Raw genomic sequence first — 22,665 nt, forward strand, 5'->3', positions numbered from 1 at the left:
TACAGGAAAAGTGGTCTTTGGGGAGGTGTGTGAACATGCCCTTTGAAATGTTTAATTTAGTAGATGTGCAGCTCTGATGGGTTGATGTTCTTATCTAACTTTACTGAGTGTGTAAGATCTTCCTTTTGTGTGCGCCTTTGCGCTGACTTTAGGGTGCCACATTTGTATATTCGGGAAAGATCTATGTCTTGAATGGCTTTTGCCTGTTTGCTAATTCTTTGAGAGAGATGTGGCTTTATCAGTTTCAGCCTGACTGTTAATTATCAGCTGAAAGAAGTTTAAGCTGCAACATTGCATTGAGGTTTGGTGGTGTTGGTTTTTTTTTTTTTTGCAAGTTTCTTTCGGCTACTGGCAAATCATGTTGATGAGTAAATTCACAGGAAGTGCACGAATAAAATTATTTCTGAATTGAATGTTCTTCCCACAGTTGACTCAACGGACCATAATAATCTAACAGGATTAGTATTACTACTATACAATTATGGGAGGATAATTATAGGAAGGGGGTGGGTGGGGGTGTTGCTCGTTTCATTCAGAGATGAAGGCAGCTTTGTGTTTTTTTTCCTCTTCAACGACTGACTAACATCCTGATACAAAAATTCAGCCCCTAAATCGTTTCTCATCATTGTTACCTGTGGGCAGAATTTCTGCTCACCTCTAAAAGGTAAAGGTAAAGGTTCCCCCGCACATGCGTGCTAGTCGTTTCCGACTCTAGGGACCGGTGCTCATCTCCGTTTCAAAGCCGAAGAGCCAGCGCTTGTCCGAGGACGTCTCCGTGGTCATGTGGCCGGCATGACTAGACGTCAAAGGCGCACAGAACGCTGTTACCTTCCCACTGGAGTGGTCCCTATTTTTCTACTTGCATTTTTACGTGCTTTCGAACTGCTAGGTTGGCAGAAGCTGGGACGAGTAACAGGCGCTCACTCTGCTACACGGCACTCGGGATTCAACCCGCCAAACTGCCGACCTTCTGATCGACTAGCTCAGCGTCCTAACCCACTGAGCCACCGCTAGAAACAGTCACCTCTAGAAACAGTCTAAAGCAGGGGTAGGCAAGCTCGGCTCTTTTATGACTCATGGACTTCAACTCCCAGAATTCCTGAGTCAGCTATGCTGACTCAGGAATTCTGGGAGTTGAAGTCCATGAGTCATAAAAGAGCCGAGCTTGCCTACCCCTGGTCTAAAGGAAGCGCGGGAGAAAGGCGGCTATTTGCTTTTTGTGAGAAAGAAGAGCTTTTTTTTTACTTGTGGTAAGACAATACTTAATCTTTAAAAGTAGAGGCTGGCAATGCGGTTGCTTAATGACTTCGGAGAAGAAAATATATTCGAGTAGTTCATCTTTCAGATAAAACCGGCATTATTTGGCGTATAAACCGGGAATATTAATTAGGAAAAAAAAGGCAAGAGACACTCTAACAATTTACGTAGCTCTATGGCGCTTTTTAGCAGACGATTGACAAGACCTCCGGTTGAGGAAAATGGACTTCCGGCGACGGCCATATTAAATCCGCGAAGTAACGTTTTAGCCCGGTAGTCTGAAAATGCTTCCTGTTTTACGAACCAACTTCCGGTCGAGAAAGGACGGCGGTGTCTAGATTGCCATTCTCACACAGTACTACATTCATTATTGGGGTTTGATATATTTCCGGTTTGATTGTTTCGGTTTCTCTATTGGCTGTGTGTGTGTGTGGGGGGGAGACTGAAAACCGGAGCCTCGAAAAGGTGGAAATACGTGCGCATGCGCAGACCGGGACGGTGTGCTCCTTGTCCGTCCGAGGGGGGAATTCCTGCCCTCAAGAGCCATCGAGCTGCCAGGAAGGAGGAGCCGGCTAAGAGTCTGCGAGCATTTCGTGCGCCTGCGCCTTGGGTCCCCTCCGTCCTCTTTCCCCGCCCTTTCGCCAGTTCATCTCCGAGGTGTGAAAAAAAAAAATAGAAACAAAGCTATGAGAGACCGAACGCAGGAGCTGAGAGAGGTGAGAACGCCGCCCGCGCGCCCCTTTCCACGACGCACGGCTTAGCCCCGCCCACAACGGTCGCGGTTGCCCCTCCCTTCGCGCCACCGGCCGCTCTGGCTTCGCGTTGCCCTCCGTCGCTTTCTCCTGGCTGTTCTGTCTTCCTTCCCCCGCCCCCTCCGCAAATTGGGTGGCTTTTCTCACCAACACCACCCCCCTCGAGTCAAACCTGCGGCTTATTCCCCTTTCCCTTCTGGCTCGTAATTTCCTTTCTCCGCTGGACCCCATTCACACATCCTCTTTCTCTCCCCCTTCCCGATTTAATGGCTCCATCAGTGCCTGAGGCTGCTGCTTCTTCCTGCCCGGGTAGATAGAAGGTCCTCCCTGGCTGGGATGGAGAAAAACCTGCCTCTTCTTTTTCCAGCACAGGGGTGGGAAGAGTTACAATAATCTTACTTAAAATGGCGGCCACCCCCTTTCTTTCTACCTGGCCTCCCAATGATCTCTGCCCCTTAGCTGCAATTTCCCCCCTCCCTCCTCTGTACTGCCATCATTCCTTCTCCCATCGTCTGCAGACCCATAGCCTTTATATGTGACACACACACACACACACACACACACACACACCTTCCTCCATGGTTACTTTTCTTGGCATGGTTGTTTCCCCCCCCCACACACACACACACAATTTCCCTTGGCAGTGTCACCCCAGAGAAAGTTTTAAGGCAGTGTTTCCGGACCTTGGCCACTTCAAACTGTGTGGACTTCAATTCCCAGAATTCCCCAGCCAGCCACGGCTGGCTGGGGAATTCTGGGAATTGAAGTCCACACATCTTTAAAGTGGCCAGGTTTGAGAAACACTAGGGTTAAGGGAATGGCTGTCAGCCTGAAGGGACAGAAGCTTGGAAGGGGAAAGATTTGGGAGCCAGCCTCAATCTTTGGCACTACAACTCCCAGTAGTTGATGCAGGCTGGGCCCTGGTTGGAATAGTAAAAGCACCAGGTGAAGCAGGTACTCCCAAGTGGCCAAGGGTCAGCTGCCACTGCCCAATCTAATCTAAAAGCAAGGTGATTGATTAACATGAGTAGAGAGAGCTGACCTGGATTTCCAGGATAATAGAATGTGAACGTGACCTGGTCTTTTGGCATGGAATTGCAGTGGAAGGGCAAGTTTTAATTTTGTCTCGGAGGGGGTTTGTAAATGTGTTGGTATAAAATTATTTACACATTTATTTATGCATGCTTTTTGTTTTCTCAGCAGTTGGCACTAAATCTGTATATTCATTAGGCCTGTATTGTGGACTTTCCTTTTCCTTTTTCTTTTTGTCCCTTTGACTCAGTCTTGTCTCCTGGCAACTGTCTGGAGAAGTCATTGCAGTTTTCTTGGCAAGAGTTTGGAAGTGTTTTGCAGTTGCCTCCTTCATAGGCCAGAAGAAAATAACTGGCTCAAAGTCACTCAAGTAAATGTGTGTGTACAGGTGATGGACTAAAAATCATGGTCTCCCGTTTTCTGGGGTGATGCCTTAAACATACCATGAACTGGCTCTCTGGACTTTCCTTAGTCTTCCAAAATTCTTAAATCCCTGTGTAGCAGAACAAATATTTTACTAAGTACTGATTCAGCATGACTGCCCTACTGTAGAATTATTTTAAAGCATTTTTAAATGTGATTTTGTTTTAATCCCACAAGAGAGGTGATTCCAGCTGCCTGCGTTTTTTGTTGGAAAGGGTACTTGTTTCACAATAAGATGAAAAATAGTTTTATTTCCAGTTAATAGATAGCCTCCTAAAATTTTATAAAGGAGAGGAGAGGATTGATTCAACTATTCTCAGAACATAAGTGTGGTTTTTAGAGCAAAGCCCTACTAATTAAGCAGGGCTGGATAATTGTAATACATGGTTAAAGTTTTAATTGGCCACAAGCATTTAGCTTAATTAAATAGTAGTAATAGTTCTACTACTTTCTCTTACATTTTGAGAAAGGAGACTTGTTAGCTTTTGGAAACTCATGATTCCTTAAGAGAATGTGCTGCGCCAGTTCTGGGTGTCTTCTAAAAAACATGTATTTGATGCAACCACAGTTTGAGGACTACTGAGTTAGAGCAGCCACACAGAGAATTTCCATGGGAGGAAATGCTTATTGTCTAGCTGAGCGGTTTCCAAACTTGGCAACTCTGACTTGTGGACATCACTTCCCAGAATTCCTGAGCCCAACCATGCCAAATTGCCAAGGTCAGCTACAGATTTTTTCCCCCTACAAATTCTATAAAATAATTTTATTCTGTAATAAAAGATAAAATTCTGCATTAAAAGCACTGGTTAACAAGGTGGACTTTTTTTGGTTAAGCAGTAGCATTAACCTCAATGCACACATAAAAGTCTGTACAAACCTTGCAGATTATAGCCACTTCCTATACGACCAGAAAGAGGAATACAATAAACCCAATTTCATTTCAGTCATTACAAGTGAACTCTAGATTAATGATTAACGATTAAGTAAGTAGTGCCTGGGGCTGGGCTACATTTTCTGGACTGCAGAAATCTGGATGGGCACTAGTTGGTTGGAAAGACTTTGCATTTTCTGCATCCATTGACAAGTCCATATAATGTAGCATTCAACTAAAGGTAGACCTTGACTTAACAACCATTTGTTGTCAACGTTTCAACAGCACTGAAAAAAAAATGTCCTATAATCTGTCCTTGCACTTGTGTTGCAACATCCCTGTGATCGCATGTACCTGCCATGCATGAGGTATATGTGCTTTCTCAAGACATACTGTACCTGATTTTCTTTTGTTTATTTTACTTTCTGCAGAAAGATGATGAATCAGACAATGAAGATGTTGAAAGTGTGGCTCTTGTCATACAGCGTGGATCAGCAAAACACAACTCCCCTGATCCTACTGATGAATTTTTCCAAACGGTATTATGATCTTCTTTCCTGAGCACCTGGGAGTTGATAACCCACTTCTTTGTTTTCTCTGTGTGCATGTATATATAAATAACAGTGAAGGGGGGAAAAAATTCTGTCTCCTGTAAAAACTCCATCTCTTCCTGTAGCGATTAAAAGTACCCATTTAAACATAGTGACTGCATTCCCTACCAGCACTATAAGATACCTCTCCCCCCCCCCTCCATTGTGAACTGCTTATAGTCCCCTTGCAGTAAAACATTCACAGCTAGCTGAATTGGTGGCGCAGTGGGCTAATGCCTCCTTAAGTAACACCAGCTGCCTGCAATTAGTGCAGGTTCGAGTCCCACCAGGCTCAAGGTTGACTCAGCCTTCCATCCTTCCGAGGTAGGTAAAATGAGGACCCAGATTGTTGGGGGCAATAAGCTGACTTTGTAATAATGCCGCTTGGGGGCCCCCGAAAGCCCTAATAAGCAGGCATATACATAGAATGAAGGCTATTGCTAAGCACATTGGTTTGTGCTTAAATTGTAAGCCGCCCTGAGTCTTTGGAGAAGGGTGGGATATAAATGGGATTAAAATTTAAAAAAATTGATCCTGAGTGGCAACAAGGGGAGAGTCAGTGGCCCAAATAACCCAGATTATATTCACTGACTGTGTATAAAGATAGTACAGCTAGAATGCTGACCTAGTAGGAAAGGACCAGTAATGAGAAGAGCCTCCAGATGGGTTTATCCAAAAACATTCCAGCGTTATGCTATAATTCATACTGTGTCTGCCCCTTTCTTTGTCTAGTCTTTAAAATGCAATAGGCCAAAGATGTATTGTGTAAGTTGTGGTTCTGCTTTTGCTCAGGACTGCTCAGCAAAGCAACCAGTGCTTTGCTGGAAGTGCAGTGTACACTGTGATGGTTTGTATGCTTCAACTGTTTTCTGTTGTATCTTCAAAGCAATTTGGTTGCTTTGGTGAGCCAGGTTTTGGCCAGAACAGCCTGCTGTTTGATTGCTTGATATGTTCAGTGTTGCAGAAAAACATTGTTTTGCTGCTCTAATACATTGGGAGGACAGGAAAGCAAAAGATACTTTCAAAGTCCTACATGAGTTGGGTCTCGTGTTGATGATTAGGTAATTTATTTTTATAGGATTGTAAAGATATGAATTATAGTAGTAGCCACACTTTCTTGACATAATTCCTTTTGAATACCAATTACCTGAACAATTTCTAAAACTCTTTTGACCAGCATCTATTAGTATTTTGAATTGATTTGTGCGCTGCATCACTGTCCTAATTGGTGAGAGGAAGGCAACAGTTTGTTGGCTTGCAAAATCTCCAGGATAGATAGCAAATCTTATATAGAATAGTGACTTTAGTTGTCACCGGTAGCATATCTGCCCAAATGTCCCAAAACTCAAAAAGGAAAAAAAAGTACTTATGCTGTTCATGAAATCAAGAAAAGGGGGAAGAATGCAGTGGAGCTGAATGAAGCTTGGGTGTGTTCTGAAAGAGCCATGGCGATGAATATATGCATGAAAGCGAAGGTGTGGGTTTAATTATGAATGACAGAGTTAAAATGTATGTTAGCAATTATATATTGGTATTACTGGATTGCCATGAGTATGAATGAAAATAGGTTGGCATTATGCTACAGTCCACAGAATGGAGTTAACAGAAAAAATCTGGAATGAATTTGGGTGAACAACGGACAACAGTTGGAACAAAAAAATAATAATGAGCCATTCAAAGACCCAGGAATATCTGCTTAGGAAAAGATCTGTATTTTGAATATGCTAAGAATAGATTTATTTTTGCATATGCGTGAAAAAGAAATAAAGTGATGGGGCATGCAGACAAAATAAGAAAATGCTTGAAGGAGGATTTTATAGATTTGTATAAAAATTACAATGATGTGTTGAAGAGTGGAGTTAAATGCTTTTAAAGTTAGTGCCCCCCACAAAAAAAGGGTGAAAAGAAAGCTGTAAATCTTTTGATAATGTAGAAAAATAGTGAAGCTGCCAATTAAGATGGTGTGCCTGGGAAAAATTAAAATATGGAGTGGCCATTCAACGTATTTGTGAATAATGCACTCAAATCTGAGTTGAGAAAATGCTGTTATTTTCCTACACCTAGAGAAAAATGCAATTGTGTAAATGCAGCACACACACACCCCAAAGCAGGATTAGTTTAAGTGCTTGGGAACATGTTGAGCAGAACTTTGATAGAAAAAATATGACGGTGAGCAAAAGTGCATTGATTGCTGGAGGTATGTAGATCAGGCTTATTATTTTCAGCAGGACATTGACTATGTCGATAGGAAAAATATGTTGGTTTAGAGAAAAATCTTATCATAAAGTAAATAACTTGCATAATGAAACATTTTGCCTGAATGGACAACTGTACCTTTTCTGGCCACAGACCATGGCCACGGAGCCTCAAGACTTAAATCATAACATCATGGACCACAGGATGAGAACCACTGACCTAGAAGAACCAGTTGTATCATCAGTGTTTCTGAGCTCTGCGAGATAAGGCTTTAGTAATTGACAGTGACCTTCTCGTTACATCATTTATCCCCTTTCCAGGCACGTGGCATCCGTGAAGCCTTGAAGATACTGGAAAGCAAAGTGAAGGACCTAGAGAAAAACCAGACTACAATCCTGGCTTCGCCAATCCCCGATGACAGTAGGTTTCCAATGATCATGTTTCAATCTGCCATCATATAACCTGTGGCTTAAAATATATATCTGGCACGTTGCAGGCTGTTGCAAAAATTACAGACAGAAAACTAGCTGCCAATGCCGCAGTCCCTCTTTAAAGCTATTGTGATTCAGGGTCAGCCTGTGGGTTCGGCAGTTGGGTTGGACGATTCAGAGGAGGAGGGGGGGGTTGGAGAGCCTGCAGAGGACAGTCCTGAGGCTTTGCAGAGCCCTCAGCCAGGCCCCTCTCATCTGGTTACTACGCAGACCCAGCTGTTTGAGCCTGACAGCATGGATGAAGATGACCCACAGCTGGCCCTGTTCAAGGACGCCCGACACAGGAGGAAGTCAATCAGGAGTAAACAGAGGAAGGCAATAGGGCACCTCGGAAGGAGGCAGAGAGAAGCCACGCCTTGAACTGTTTAAAAGGGGAATGTGTGGGAGGGCTGGTTTGCTGAAGGCAACCGCTTGAAAAGCTCCTGTTTCATGGTTCGTGTTTTTGTTTTGCTCTGTTTGCTCTGTTTTGTGTCAATAAATTTGGCAGGCTTAGTTCCAGCCTCTTGCCTTTTTGTAAAGGGGTTGTCCCTGCCTTTTCTGCAGGGCCGGTAGTAGGCTGGAACAGAACAAACGCTTAGTTAAACGAGAACCGTGGCTTGAGATGAGATGGCAAAGAAAATACCCTCTTTGAGAAGAAATTAGTGGGGAAAAAGGAAACGTGCTTCAAACAGGAAACTGACACAAATGAGGCAGCAAGGAAGAAGTGTTGACCAAGAAAGCAAGAGACCTTTGGTGAGCTGAGAGTAAGAATCAGGAATAGAAACCAGCCTGGTTGACTGTAACAAGAACCGAAAGAAAATGAGTTGGGTTTAGATCGATTTAAAAACAAGGGCAAGGAATTTGTGCCCTGAATAGAGTCAGAAGAATAGAGTTTGGCAGTAGAATTCTTAGTAGAAATATTAGGAACTGAGCTTTGGAGAGAGAGAGAGAGATTACTGAAGAGAAAGAAGTATAAAGTACAGGGAGTCCTCACTTCCTGACTGCCTTGCCAAATGACCGTTGAGAATTATGTCAGCGTATAACAAAAGTGTTGCAATCAACCCTTGGCGCTTGCGACCATCATAATCATGTGATCACCATTCGGGCGTTTCAGAACTGGCTTGAAACAAACAGCGTTAATAGAGAAGACAGAAATAAATGTGTAAACTGGTCACGTGATATTTCGCTTAGGCCACGGGTAGGCAACCTCGGCTCTTTTATGACTCACGGACTTCAACTCCCAGAATTCCTGAGTCAGCTATGCTGACTCAGGAATTCTGGGAGTTGAAGTCCGTGAGTCATAAAAGAGCCGAGATTGACTCAGGAATTCTGGGAGTTGAAGTCCATGAGTCATAAAAGAGCCGAGGTTGACTCAGGAATTCTGGGAGTTGAAGTCCATGAGTCATAAAAGAGTCGAGGTTGAGTCAGGAATTCTGGGAGTTGAAGTCCATGAGCCATAAAAGAGCCGAGGTTGACTCAGGAATTCTGGGAGTTGAAGTCCATGAGTCATAAAAGAGCCGAGGTTGACTCAGGAATTCTGGGAGTTGAAGTCCATGAGTCATAAAAGAGCCGAGGTTGACTCAGGAATTCTGGGAGTTGAAGTCCATGAGTCATAAAAGAGCCGAGGTTGCCTACCCCTGGCTTAGGCAATGGAGGCACTTAGCAACAGAACTGCCAGTACCAATTGTGGTTACTAAGCAAGAGCTACCTATACAGAGGAAAATTAAGCAGTTATGAAACAGACTGGAATGAATAAAGGTGACAGATTTTTGCAGAATTGTTCAGGAAGAAGTGGTCTGACTTATAGTGGATTGCAGGTAGCAATAGCGCTTAGACTTATAATCTGCTTCACAATGTTTTACAGCCCTCTCTTAAGCCGTTTACAGAGTCAGCCTGTTGCCCCCAACAATCTGGACCCTCATTTTACCAACTTCAGAAGGATGGAAGGCTTGAGTCGACCTCGACCTGGTCTTGTCTGAATTGAACTCCTGGCAGTCGGCACAATTAGCCTGCAATGCTGCATTCTAAGCACTGCGTCACCACATCAGTCCTTGCTTAGCAACTGCCTCAAGACAACAACTAATTCCTAGTTACAATGAAAAGTTAACTTTCTGACTCATTGCCCGCATTTGCACACCTCTCTGTCAGTCAGAGGTTTGCCATTACAGTCAGTTGATAGGGGTCTCCTGTGTGAAATCACGAACAGTCATGATCACGTGATTTTTTTTCGCTTTGTGACTGCTTTGCTTAATTGGGTTGATGGTCCCTATTGCTGTCACTAAACGAGGACTAAATTTGTTCCCCTCATTTACAGGTAGTCCTGATTAGTTTCCTGGAGGAAAGCAGTTGGGGGAAGGGAGGGCAGTGTAGCTCAGTTCCAAAGCTTGCGAAAATTGGATATGATGAAAAATAATGCCTCCTTGAATTTTCACTGTGTTTTCTAGACATGAAGCAAGGCCTACAAAAGCTGCGTGAAGAGATTCAGCAGTTGGCAAAAGATATCAGAGCCCGTCTGAAGAGTGAGTGTGCACAACCTATGAGGAAAACAGAGAGGGATTGTATCTTGACTCTTCGGCTTGGGAATTAGTATCTAGTGCTCTGAAAAATTAAATATTTTAGTCCTCAGATCTCTCTTCCTGAAACAAGCATCACAATCTAATTAATAGCCGTTTTTTTAATTACGTAGAAATTGAGCCTACGAAGGAGGAACAAGATGAGAACAGAAATTCATTCAACAACCGAATGAAGAGAAATCAGGTGAGAAGCAAAGCAGTGGGTTGGCTTGATGGGGAAGCAAGGTGAGGAGGCGGGAATGGTCTGCATAACTCATTAGGTAACATTTCTGCTTCAGCATGGGATCCTTTCCCAACAATTCTTGGATCTCATCAATAAATGCAACTCCGTACAGTCTGACTACCGAGACCGAAATCTGGAACGCATCAAACGACATCTACAGATTAGTGAGTATTTGTGTGGTGGCCTTTGCTAGGCGCAGAAAATGCTGCATTTTAATGCCAAATCATCTCGTAGAATTGCCCCAAACCACGTGCCTGCTGTAGAAAGAGTGCGACAGCCAAAGAGACTTGGATATTTTATGGCTAAGGCAAGTCCCAGAGGGTGGCCAGGTAGCTACTGGGGCCAGATTCAAAATTTTAGTTATTTGGGACAAAGATACGTAAAGGTAAAGGTTCCCCCGCACATGTGCGCTAGTCGTTTCTGACTCTAGGGGCCGGTGCTCATCTCCGTTTCAAAGCTGAAGAGCCAGTGCTTGTCCGAGGACGTCTCCGTAGTCATGTGGCTAGCTTGACTAGACGCCAGAGGCGCACAGAATGCTGTTACCTTCCCACCGGAGTGGTCCCTATTTTTCTACTTGCATTTTTTACGTGCTTTTGAACTGCTAGGTTGGCAGAAGCTGGGACGAGTAACAGGCGCTCACTCTGCTACGCGGCACTCGGGATTTGACCCGCCAAAGTGCCGACCTGATCGACAAGCTCAGCGTCCTAACCCACTGAGCCACCGCGTCCCTTAAAGATACCTAAACTCCCCTAAATTCAGCTGAAGATGTTAGCCTGGTAACGAAATGTTCGGAAACAAACCCACAAGCTCGGAGAACGAACCTTCACCCTCATCCTACACCTGAGCTACAGATATTTGCCACTATTGCCTGTTAGAGAATCTCAGTTACAGATCTGGTCAGTCACTGAGATTATCATGCATTTATGAGAAATCTGGCAACTGCTCACAGATGGGCCTTCTTAACGATGGTGCCTCCTCCATTCTAGAATGTTCTTTCTCTGGACATTTGAGAGACACCTTCTATAGCAACTTTTAGGGTTTTATAAAGAATACATTACATTCCTTTAATATATTAGCATTATATACTTTTATTGCTGCTTTTGTATTTTTGAAAGTAATTTCATTAAAGATTATAATTGCAACAATAAAAACTAATACAAACTGGAAGAAAGTAAAAAAGTAGAAAAAATAAAAGTGCCAAGGAAAATAAAAAAAATGTAGAAGAAAAGAATAAAGAAAAAGAAATATATAAAGAAATGACTTCCAGCCTTCATCACAACAAGTATAAACAATTTTAATAATTTTTCACCTCTTACTTTACAACCAATGATCTCTTCATGCCATGTTCCATTTCTTATCTATAAATAAATCCATAAAGCAACATCATTTCAGTCCTGGTATCAGCAAAAGTCTTTTAAAAGTTGTTAGAAATAACATAACTGTTTTAACCTTGATCAAATAAACCAACTTCGTATTCTTTTCTTTTTCTTCTTTTAGTCCACTCAAGTACTCTTGTAGAATTAATTCTTATTTCCTTTTTAACCCTTCCCACAAGATTTATCCAAGCTTTAACTAACCTCTTTTGTAAATCTAATATCACAGAATTATCCAGATCACTTTATTATTTGTAATTCTCTTTTAACTTTTAAAATATCAATGAATTACATTTTTATGTCTGATGAAACAACTTTTTCCATGTCATTCTTGTATCCTGTTAATTGTAGATCTCTTTCAGTTTCTCGTCAGATATAACTTGTTTCTCTTCTGTCATTTCTTCCAAAATATTTTTTTGGACATGGCTTATCTATAGAAGCAAATATCTCTATTAACATTGTTGATATTAATTTCTGATTTCATTTTTGAAAAGCATCCCTCAATATTTCCAGTGTTAAAATATTTTGCATTGTTCTGTGGTTGTTAAATCGGATTTATGTATTTTCTCCTTTAATTAAATCTTTAGCTGCCTTTTAAGTCCAATTTTTAAAATCTTTTATCTCTTTCTGCTCAAAAGTAGTCTACTTCCCTATGGGGAAAAATTCTTATAATTAATTGCAAAATATTATTTCCAATTTGTCTGGATCCTTTCTAAAATCAGCGTTTTGCTATTCATTTCAAATTCCTTAAGCTTTTAGTTAATTTTTTTCTTCCATTAACGATTGAAGGCAGACCCACCCGGGGTTTTCAGATTTGTCAATCCAAAGGTTCCAATAGCTGAAAAGTAGTTAATACACAATTTTCTGATTAGAAAAAGAAGTATGTGAACTTAGTATCTTTTTAAAGGGGCCAACCACAGTTTGAGCAAAATGTCTACCTCATCTCCCAGTACTCAAAACCCACCTGAGACTGTTATTTTGAGGTTTCCTCACAAGGAGCAACTGGAGCTCTTGTGGGAGTCACCTCTCTTTCTCTGGAGAGGTTAATAAAGCCAATCTACTCACCAGGGCTTCATTGCTTGTCACAATTGTCAGTTTTAATTTTCAAGAGCCATCCTCAGCCCACCATTTCATCCTCCAGAAGTCACTATTTTTACTGTAAATTGCTTCCAGATGCTTCAGTGTAGGAAGCGTATTTAAAAAATGCATTAGATAAGTAAGGGAGAATGTCCAAATGAGATATATCCTATTTTCTATACTCTTTCTCTTTAAAGAGACAGCAGTTAAAAAGCAGGAATGCTGTGTTCTATTTCATGAATAGAATGACCATTAATTTAAGTGAAAAAAGGTGTTTTTTTTACTCTTAGCTCTGTCAGTGAATATAGAAATAGAAAAATTATGCAGAACAAACTAGTATGCAAATTTAATGTGCGTTAATGCATTTTAAACGCAATTTTTCTTTTCTTGGAAAAGAGTTAGAGAGGCTTTTTAAAAATGCGTGGCCCTGTAGCCTAAGACACAGGAACATACTGTAATGTAACCCTGAGACCTGCCCATCTGAGAAATTAAGGGAACATTCTGGAAGGAAAATGAAGCATTCCGTTGCCAGCCTGTTCCATTTTGTGATCTGCTGTCAAATCCCCACCCAACATAATTGTTTGGATGTACATGTGTGAACTCCACCGTTGAAGAATATCACATAATTTTCCAGTATCCTAAAGCTGGCCTAAGTAGTCTGTTTAAATTCAATTTATACATCCGATACGTTCTTTGTAGGCCTGGGTACAGTCAAAGACAAGATAGGCCATAGCATGCTAAGAACAGCTAGGTCCCTGTAAAGCTCAAAACTAGCATTGGCAGGTTTCCAGTTGTGAAAATGCCACGTTCACCTTCATCAGGAAGAAGATGGATACACTTTCACTTCTTTGTGGCCACGGACCGGGGTTTGGGGACCCCTGCTTGAAAGCACTATTTCTTAACCTTGGCAACTTCCAGGATGTGTGAACCAACTCCTAGCATCAAAAAAGTCGAAACAACTACATTTAAAATCACAATCGCAGTCATCTCGGCACCTCTGTAGCAAACGGAAAGAAAGCAAACAAGCAACAAACGCTGATGTCACCCAGTTGTGAAATGCAGAGAGGGTTTTATCCCTAACCTTATCGGGTTCTCTGCCTTCCAGCTACGCGGTTTGCCACAAGAGGGCATTGGGGTGCAGACAACCTCAAAATCCCAGTGCACCCCTTGACTTTTGGGTCTTATGCTTCAGATAGAGCCCCAGCCTTTTTTGGGATTCTGTTCACAGGGCAAAACAAGTGTCAGACTGCTGGGAAAAAGATACTTCGAACTTCCATTCCCCTTTTCTGGTGGGAGATTGAAAAGCCTCTTGCTTCTTGATAGTGACACTGTTTTTTTTAATTCCCTCCAGCTGGTAGCACGGTGGTATCTGATGAAGAGCTGGATCAGATGCTGGAGAGCGGTCAGACTGAAGTATTTATTTCAAATGTGAGTGTCAGAATATTGGGTCCTTTGAAAGGAGGGAAAGGGCCCTAAACAAGGTGATTAATCTACGTTACCCTTTTTCATGCAGCTCATGAAGGACACACAAGTGACAAAGCAGGCTCTGAACGAGATCGAAACCAGACACAGTGAAATTCTGAAACTGGAGCGCAGTATCCAGGAGCTGCATGACCTGTTTATGTTCCTGGCTACAGAAGTGGAGCTGCAAGTATGAAGTGGGAGAGAGGGGGGATTGGGGTGGGGGGTGGGGGATGCTCTGGTCAGACTTTGTTGAATCTGTTCTGTTCCAGCCTATGACCGGCCCTGTTTGTGTGTCAGGGACAACCCCTTTTTTCCTTTTTACATTCAATAGGCTGGAAAAACCCAACCCAAATTTATTTAAAGTTCAAACAAAAAAAGCAACAGAATGTGTCCTTCAATGAATCAAAATATCAAACAAGAGTCAACAAACAAGAGTTAAACAGAAGTAGCAAAAACAGACCAGGAATTCCCTTAGAATGTCTCCAAACGGTTGCCTTCAGCAACCAGCCCCACCCACACCTTCCCCTTTTATTATCTGTTCCAAGGCGTGGCTTCTCACTGCCTTCTCCTCCTCTCACTGAGGTGCCTCATTGATTTTCTCTTGTCTGCTCTGCTGGATTGCCTTCTGCTTCTAGCGTCTCTGAACAGATTCAGCTGTGACTCCTCTGAGTCCAACACCACCTCCTCATACAGCTGAGCCTCATGAGGAACACGACTGGAGGGGCCAGGCTGAGAGTCCTACAGTGCATCAGAGCCTCCCTCTGACACCAAAGGCTCTCCAAACCCTTCCTCCTCCTCCTCAGATTCATCGGACTCAGCTGCTGGGAGCATAGGCTGACACTGAATCACAACAGAATCAGACTTTTAGCCCGATCACCTTAGTCGGGTTGACACTGATCACCTGTAGCTTGTTGTGATGTCAGGGATCTTTTCCCAGGCTTCTTTGGAGATGTTAACAGCTTTGGATTTCTTGCCTGAAAGGGATATGCAATACTTCCCCAAAGAGAGAAAGGAATCTCTCTGCAGTCCTCTGATTCCCTTTATTACTTGTCCTGACACTCCATGGGGGGGAGGGCGACCTCGCGCGCCGGTCTTGCGCCTCCTTCCTATCCGGCCTTGAGCAGCCTCTGTCTGGGGCCTACTGCCGGGCGGCCGTGTCGCTCGCCCGTTCCCCCTGCTGTCGTCGGCCTTCCTGGTCGTCCCTATACGTCGGCCGGTCTCTAACCGCTTCCGGGGCTCAGCGGCCGTGTCTGCGCAGACGGACCATCCGGTCAGGTCTGCCGAGTGCCAGCTGCTCCCTGCGTCCTTGGCCACCTGCCAGCTGCTTCCAGGAATGCTGGCAGGCGCGGCCGAATGAATGGACCCGACTGTCGGGCCTGCCGACTGCCGGGAGATACCTGGGTCCTCAGCTGCCTGCCGGCTGCTTTCGTGGACCTGGGCAGACGCGGCTGAGCAACCGGACTCTCCTGCCAGGCCTGCCGCCGAACAGCTGTTCCAGAGTGCGGGACCGGACTTCCTCGGGTTTGCGGAGGGTGGTTTGGGGCGCGAATCCCCTGGTGTGGTTGGGTGCAGTGGGGGTGGGCACCTGGGGTTAAGGGTAGGGGTTACCTGGTGTACTTACCTGGTTGGGGGTGGCATGCCGGATAGGGGGGAGACAGGTTGACACGCGCATGAGGATGGCGTCTGGGGATAGCAGCAAACAACTGTAGGGGGGGAGGAGGGTTTATATGGATGTGTGGGTGGATGTTGGTCTGTGGCGTGAGGGCGGAGCCCTTGTACCTGATGGCTATGTAAGCATTGGGAGCGATGTGCTACCAACGCTGACTTTGTTTCCACTGGAGCTGAATAAAGCAACCTCTGTTTTGTCACACGTTCCTGCTGGAGTTTCGTGTTTGCTTCTTTCTGAGGACGTGCATTGACACTGACTTTCTACAAGCATCCAGTCTCCTTCCCATCAGTTGTCAAGTAGACTTCCTGCGTGTGCTTTCTAGGAGGTTTTACTCACTGGTAGTGATGCAAAAGTTGAGCTGCTACTGTCAATGCTGCAGACATTGACATATTTTTGCTCTGACGATATAAGAGACGGCCTGTTACTTTAAATTGCTTCGCTTTGGGGGGGAAACGTCAACCGGATGTTTTGAGAAGTTTAGAAAAGCCCAGTGTACAGAATGGGAAGTGAAACCTCATATGTAAAACTAATTGCGATAATGTGATTTATGACGTGTAGATAAGGGCAGGGATTGTGTGTGTGTTACGATGGGTTTGGGGGGAGGAGATCACTTTTTAGATAAATAATGCTTGGAATTTGTTTGAACTGTCTCATTTATCGGAACCATGACAGCTACGTTTGAACATTTTTGAGCTGTCATTGGTTGGCTTTGTTTTCACTTGGCCACCAGTTGTCCCATAATCCCACAGCTGGCCTGCAGAAGCACCACTTTAGTCTCTCTTCTTTTCCTGCCCATCTCTGCCCGAAAGCTTCTTATCTAAATGCCCCCTTTTGATTCCATTTAGGGAGAAACGATTGACAGGATAGAGAAGAACATTCTAGACTCTGGGGACTACGTCAAGAAAGGGCAGCAGCACCTTCACACAGCTCAGGAGAATCAGAAGAAAGCTCTCAAGGTAAGCCGCGCCCCCCCAAATCTTCAGCCCGTACATGTGGCCCCTCAAAGTACCACTACAACTCAGCCCGAACTTTCTGTTGCTAAGCGAGTCATTTGTTAAGGGAGTTTTGTCCCATCTTTCTTGCCACAGTTGTTAAGCGAATCCCTGCGGTTGTTAAGTTAGTAACATGGTGGTTAAGTGAATCTTGGTTCCCCCATTGACTTGGCTTGTCAGAAGCTCGCAAAAAGTGATCGTGTGACCTCCGGGACACTGCAGCCGTCATCAATATGAGTCCTTTGCCATGGGTTTGGATTTTGATCCAAACTGACAGGGATTCTAATTATGTTTTTAATTTTTTAACTCTTAATTTTTAATTAATTTTAATTTTAATTTATTGTACAGAGGCCTTTAATTTTAATTTTATCTTAACTTCTGTATTTATCGTATGTTATTGTTGTTAGCCGCCCTGAGTCCTTCGGGAGATAGGGTGGCATATAAGTCCCAATAATAAATAAATAACCCGCGGGGATGCTACAGCGGTTGTAAGCGTGAAACACCGTCCTATGGCACTTTTTTCCCCCCAGTGGAGCTGTAACTTCGAATGGTCACTAAAAGAACTGTTATAAGTCGAGGATTACCTGTATTAAGTACGCACGTTCTGTAAAATGCAATACCTTTCAGCTTGTCTCATACAAGGGTCAAGTCTTCTGGGAGTTTTTTTCTTTCAATTTTGGGTGGGGCGGGAAACATTTGGAATCCCTGCAGTCCCCAAATAGCTAGTAGCACATGGTGGAATCTCAGGGAGACGAAAGGTGAGTTGAGTTCCTTTGCTTATTCCCTGAAGCTAGCAGAGAAAGGAATCCAGTATAGCAGGAGCGGAGATGCTTCCCCATCTGTATCTCTTCACCCCTTTTTTGCCTTCTCTCTGTTTTGGGGCTCTGCAGAAGAAGTTCATGATTGGCATCTGCTTGACTATCACAGCATTCATCATCATCATCATCATCATCCTGGCCATTACGATTTAGAAGGACTTCCCACTGCTGTCTTCCTTCACGCTGCACGATCAAAGCCTGGTGGTACGTACAAAGAGATGAAAACCCCCCAAAATGCGGGTGGGTTAAACTTGGTTGGCCCGCTGAGCAGGCTTGAACCAGAGACCTGGTGACGAGATGCATGCCTAAAAGTGCTTTATATTATACTTTACTAAATTATATCCAAATTACAGATTACATAAATGTGAGCAAAAGAAAAGGGCCGCAGCCATTTAACTAGACACATTGCTGAGATGGAGACAGATTAGATAGATAGATAGATAGATAGATAGATAGATAGATAGATAGATAGATAGATAGATAGATAGATAGATAATAGATAGATAGATAGATAGATAGATAGATAATAGATAGATAGATAGATAGATAGATAGATAGATAGATAGATAGATATACTGTATATCTATATCTATGTATATAGATATAGGTGTGTGTGTGTGTGTGTGTGTGTGTGTGTGTGTGTGTGTGTGTTTCCTTAGTGTCCCAGGTCTGGAAGGAGTTGAAAACCTTGGAAAGGTTTCTTGTACCAGTTAGGCACCTGAGAAGAAAGAAAGAAAGAGAAAGAAAGAAAGAAAAAAGAAAGAAAGAAAGAAAGAGAAAGAAAAAAAGAAAGAAATATAGATATAGATATATAGATATCTATATCTACTGTATCTATCTGTCTTATCTATCTATGTATATAGATATAGATACAGGTGTGTGTGTGTGTGTGTGTGTTTCCTTGGTGTCCCAGCTCTGGAAGGAGTTGAAAACCTTGGAAAGGTTTCTTGTACCAGTTAGGCACCTGAGAAGGAAGGAAGGAAGGAAGGAAGGAAGAAAGAAAGAAAGAAAGAAAGAAAGAAAGAAAGAAAGAAAGAAAGAAAGAAAGAAAGAAAGAAAGAAAGAAATATAGATATGGATAGATATATAGATATATTTCATTTCATTTCATTTCATTTATTTGATTTCTATACCGCCCTTCTCCCTAGGGACTCAGGGCGGTTCACAGGACATATATAAATAGCTATACAAAAATTAAAAGAGAATTAAACCATGCCCAATTAAAATACAGCAATAATAGAATAATAAAAACCAATTAAAAAACCCATATTCCCCATCAGGCCAGACCAGCTAACTCAAACAAGTGGGTCTTCAACCCGCGACGGAAGGATCGGAGGTCCGAAGCCATCCGGAGCTCAACCGGCAGTTGGTTCCATAATGCCGGAGCACCCACAGAGAAGGCCCTCCCCCTGGGGGCCACCAGTCGACATTCCCTGACCGGAGGCACCCTGAGGAGGCCCTCTCTGTGGGCACGTACAGGGCGGAGGGAAGTTGACTGTATCTATCTATCATCTATCTATCTATCTATGTACATAGATATAGATACAGGGGGATGTGTGTGTGTGTGTGTGTGTGTGTGTGTGTCCTTAGTGTCCCAGGTCTGGAAGGAGTTGAAAACCTTGGAAAGGTTTCTTGTACCAGTTAGGCACCTGAGAAGGCTACGGGTGGGCAGCTGCGGCTCCTTTGCAACCTGTGGGCCAACTCCCAGAATTCCATGCTGGCTCAGGAATTCTGGGAGTTGGAAGTCCATAGTTCATAAAAGGGCCAGAGTTGCCCGCCCCTATATTAGAGCTTTTCAGTTGGGGTCAGAATGGAAATAGTGACACTCTGGAATTGTTTTTCTTTTTTTTTTCTTTTTTTTTTTAGGATTTCTGCTGGGCTGCATCTCTATCCTGGAATTGTTCCCCCATCACTGGGGAGGCCTTTGCACTACAGATGACTGGTAGGGCCCCTCCAGTCCTGAAAGCACATGCTGCCTACGCCTAGAAACCTCCCCTACGTTCAAAACCATGTCCAGATGCCTATAACGGTCGTAATCTAGAAGACGGTCTCTGCTGCTTTGGTTCTGACCTTTCCGATTTATTTTTGAAAGGTTTTCCTCGATGTATATTGTAGTCCTGACTCATCCTTATAGAAACTGTAATCGGTCACTTCCACGAAAGAGTCCTCGAAAGAAAGAATCCTTTTTTTTTGTTTATTCTTGTAAAGACGCAACAAAGCAACTTCACAAGCAAGCCTAGTTTTCCTTTACTGATCATGGCACTTCCCCCCCCCCCCCCCGAGACCGGCTTCAGCACCTTCCTCAACCTGTCACAGTTCGTGCCGTGTCACTTTTTTAAAAAAATGGCTCCTCCCCACACAAAACATTGTATGTTCACCAGAGAGCAAAGGAAGATAAAGAATATTCTGCAGAGGTTGGAGCAGATCCTTGATCCTTCCCACCCTATGCTCAGCCATGCAGGGGGAAATCTACTCTTCATCCTGAGCTGATTTGTTGGATTTTTCTCCTTGTCTTGGAGAACACAGCCTATTTTGATACAAGATGGCAGATGAATGCATCCTGGTTTATTCTCGGCTGATATATTGGGGTTGCCAAGCTATTTTCCAATTACCCTTATGGCTTTTTGCTATGTCTTTTCTCCACCTACGTGCCTTGGGAATCGTGCGTGGACAACTTTTGGTCATGACCACAATTAGTTCATTCTCTCTCTTGGATCTTTTAGTCCTGATAAATAACCCAGTGCCAACTTTAAAAGGATTGCGAGTGAACTATACAAACTTTGGCCCTTGTGGGATTTGCAGAGATCTGGAATCCAGGTGGCCTAAATATCATGTTCAGAGGACCAGGTTAAATCAAGGTCCCCCAAACATTCTAGCAAGGAGTAACAGTCAAGTCATCTGTTGTCTTTCCCCACGCAAGTGTAGCTAAATTGTTGGGAAATCATGATACAAGTGGAAATTAGGATCTCCTGGTCCTGTTTCTAAAAATCTAGTACTTTTGTATTTTGAAAAAAAAATTATCAGAGAATTAAGCTTTCCCCCCCCCCAATTGCCTTGAAGTCTCAATGTACTCAAAAGCAGACCAACACAAATTATTTTGTAATATAAAAATAAAAGCACTTTTAAAAAACAGTTGCAAAGTAGTTTGTCTCCTTAAATCCTAAAGAGAGGCACTTCTTCTCAATCAGATCTTCAGAGGCCCTGGCTTCCAGCTACTGCTACTAAATGCTAGGTTGGTCTATAATGAGGTCTCCCTCATTTGTGATTTAGCAATGAGATGATTTAATCATAGATGAGAGGACCAATCTGGCATGTATTGCCAAGACCTGGCTGGGTCCAGAAGTGGGAAAGGACATTTCAGAAATGTGCTCAGTGGAGGTATCAAGTGTGGTAACAGCCAAGATGTCGGGCATGAATAACGGATGTGGTGATGGTCACCTGGAAGTCTCTTGGGAGCTTTGTTCCAGATTGCTGGATGTGAGACCCTGTCCATTTCAGTCAGGGTCTATGGATCATTTGGGATTTGCTATTGCATCAAAAAGGGACGCGGTGGCTCAGTGGGTTAGGACACTGAGCTTGTCGATCTGAAAGTCAGCAGTTTGGCGGGTCGAATCCCGAGTGCCGCATAACAGAGTGAGCACCTGTTCCTCGTCCCAGCTTCTGCCAACCTAGCAGTTCGAAAGCATGTAAAAACGCAAGTAGAAAAATAGGGACCACTACGGTGGGAAGGTAACAGCGTTCCGTGCGCCTTTGGCATCTAGTCATGCCGGCCACATGACCACGGAGACGTCCTCGGACAAGCGCTGGCTCTTCGGCTTTGAAACGGAGATGAGCACCGGCCCCTAGAGTCGGAAACGACCAGCACGCATGTGCGGGGGAACCTTTACCTTTACCTATTGCATCAAAAGCCTTCCTTTTGCAAAGAAACTTCCATACCTGAGCTGCTGGACTCCATTGCTAGATGACGCTTGCAAGAAGCCATAGCTGGGTCTACAAATAGATCATCTCCTTGTCTTCTTTGTACAGGTTCAGCAAGATAAACTAGAAAACATGATACAATTGCTGCATAAAAGGGACCCTCAAATTTAACAAAACGTTATCACCTGAACTAGTTACCAGCAGACTGATTTCAAGGATATGTACTGGGATTTGAGAGTTGCCAGATATGCAGCATCAGTCATGGATCAAAAGACACTTACCGAAGATGAAAGATTACTTGAATTTAGTGGCTGGGAAAGCAGAACTTCCTGCTTCCAACCAGCACCAGGTTTTAAGATTTGGGGAGTAGCTCATTATAGAACGGGCTCTCCAAACGTGGCAACTTTCAGACCTGTGGGCTTCAACTTCCATGCTGGCTGAGGAATTCTGGAAGTCCACAAGTCTTAAAAGTTGCCAAGTTTGGTGATCTCCTGTTATAGAACAAAATACTTAGCTTCTACAGCCAGTAGGTAGGTGGGTGCAAGGATGCTGCTAATATACTTCATCTGAATGCAGAGTTTTATATTGAACGGGCAACCTTTAGGGCTGAGGCCTAAATTTATATGGACCCACCACTTCCATAGTGCAGTGATGATACAAATGTGGGTGAAATCAGAAATTGTTATGCTGAGTGAGTAGGTTATGGAATTTTTTTTTATAGATTACATTAGACCTATTGTAGGATGTTTCTGGACCTCAAAATGCATGGATCCAATATCTGACAACTAAGATAATCTGTATTGTTGTTTTTTTACTGTGGGCACACTGGCACACATTAAAAATGAAATTCTGTTGCCTGTTCTCAAAACTACACATACATAACACACATAAACATGACATATACATACATATGCATACGTACCTACATCCTTACATATAAATATTTGTCATTCTCCATCTTGAATAC

The 22,665-nt window shown here is 43.4% G+C and overlaps 1 protein-coding gene across 1 annotated transcript; it reads left to right on the forward strand.

Moving 5' to 3' along the window:
• The first annotated feature begins 1,625 nt into the window (after positions 1 to 1,625).
• On the forward strand, positions 1,626 to 20,910 carry STX4 (syntaxin 4). Its single transcript, XM_083378642.1, has 11 exons — positions 1,626 to 1,973; positions 4,767 to 4,874; positions 7,442 to 7,541; positions 10,036 to 10,110; positions 10,278 to 10,348; positions 10,443 to 10,551; positions 14,189 to 14,265; positions 14,351 to 14,488; positions 16,816 to 16,926; positions 17,853 to 17,984; positions 19,647 to 20,910. The coding sequence occupies exons 1-10, from the start codon at positions 1,944 to 1,946 to the stop codon at positions 17,931 to 17,933; spliced, it is 900 nt and encodes a 299-aa protein (XP_083234768.1). The 5' UTR covers positions 1,626 to 1,943; the 3' UTR covers positions 17,934 to 17,984; positions 19,647 to 20,910.
• Positions 20,911 to 22,665: the final 1,755 nt, after the last annotated feature.

The sequence above is a fragment of the Vipera ursinii genome (genome assembly GCF_947247035.1).
Source record: "Vipera ursinii genome assembly, chromosome: Z".
NCBI classification, from domain to species: Eukaryota; Metazoa; Chordata; class Lepidosauria; order Squamata; family Viperidae; genus Vipera; species Vipera ursinii.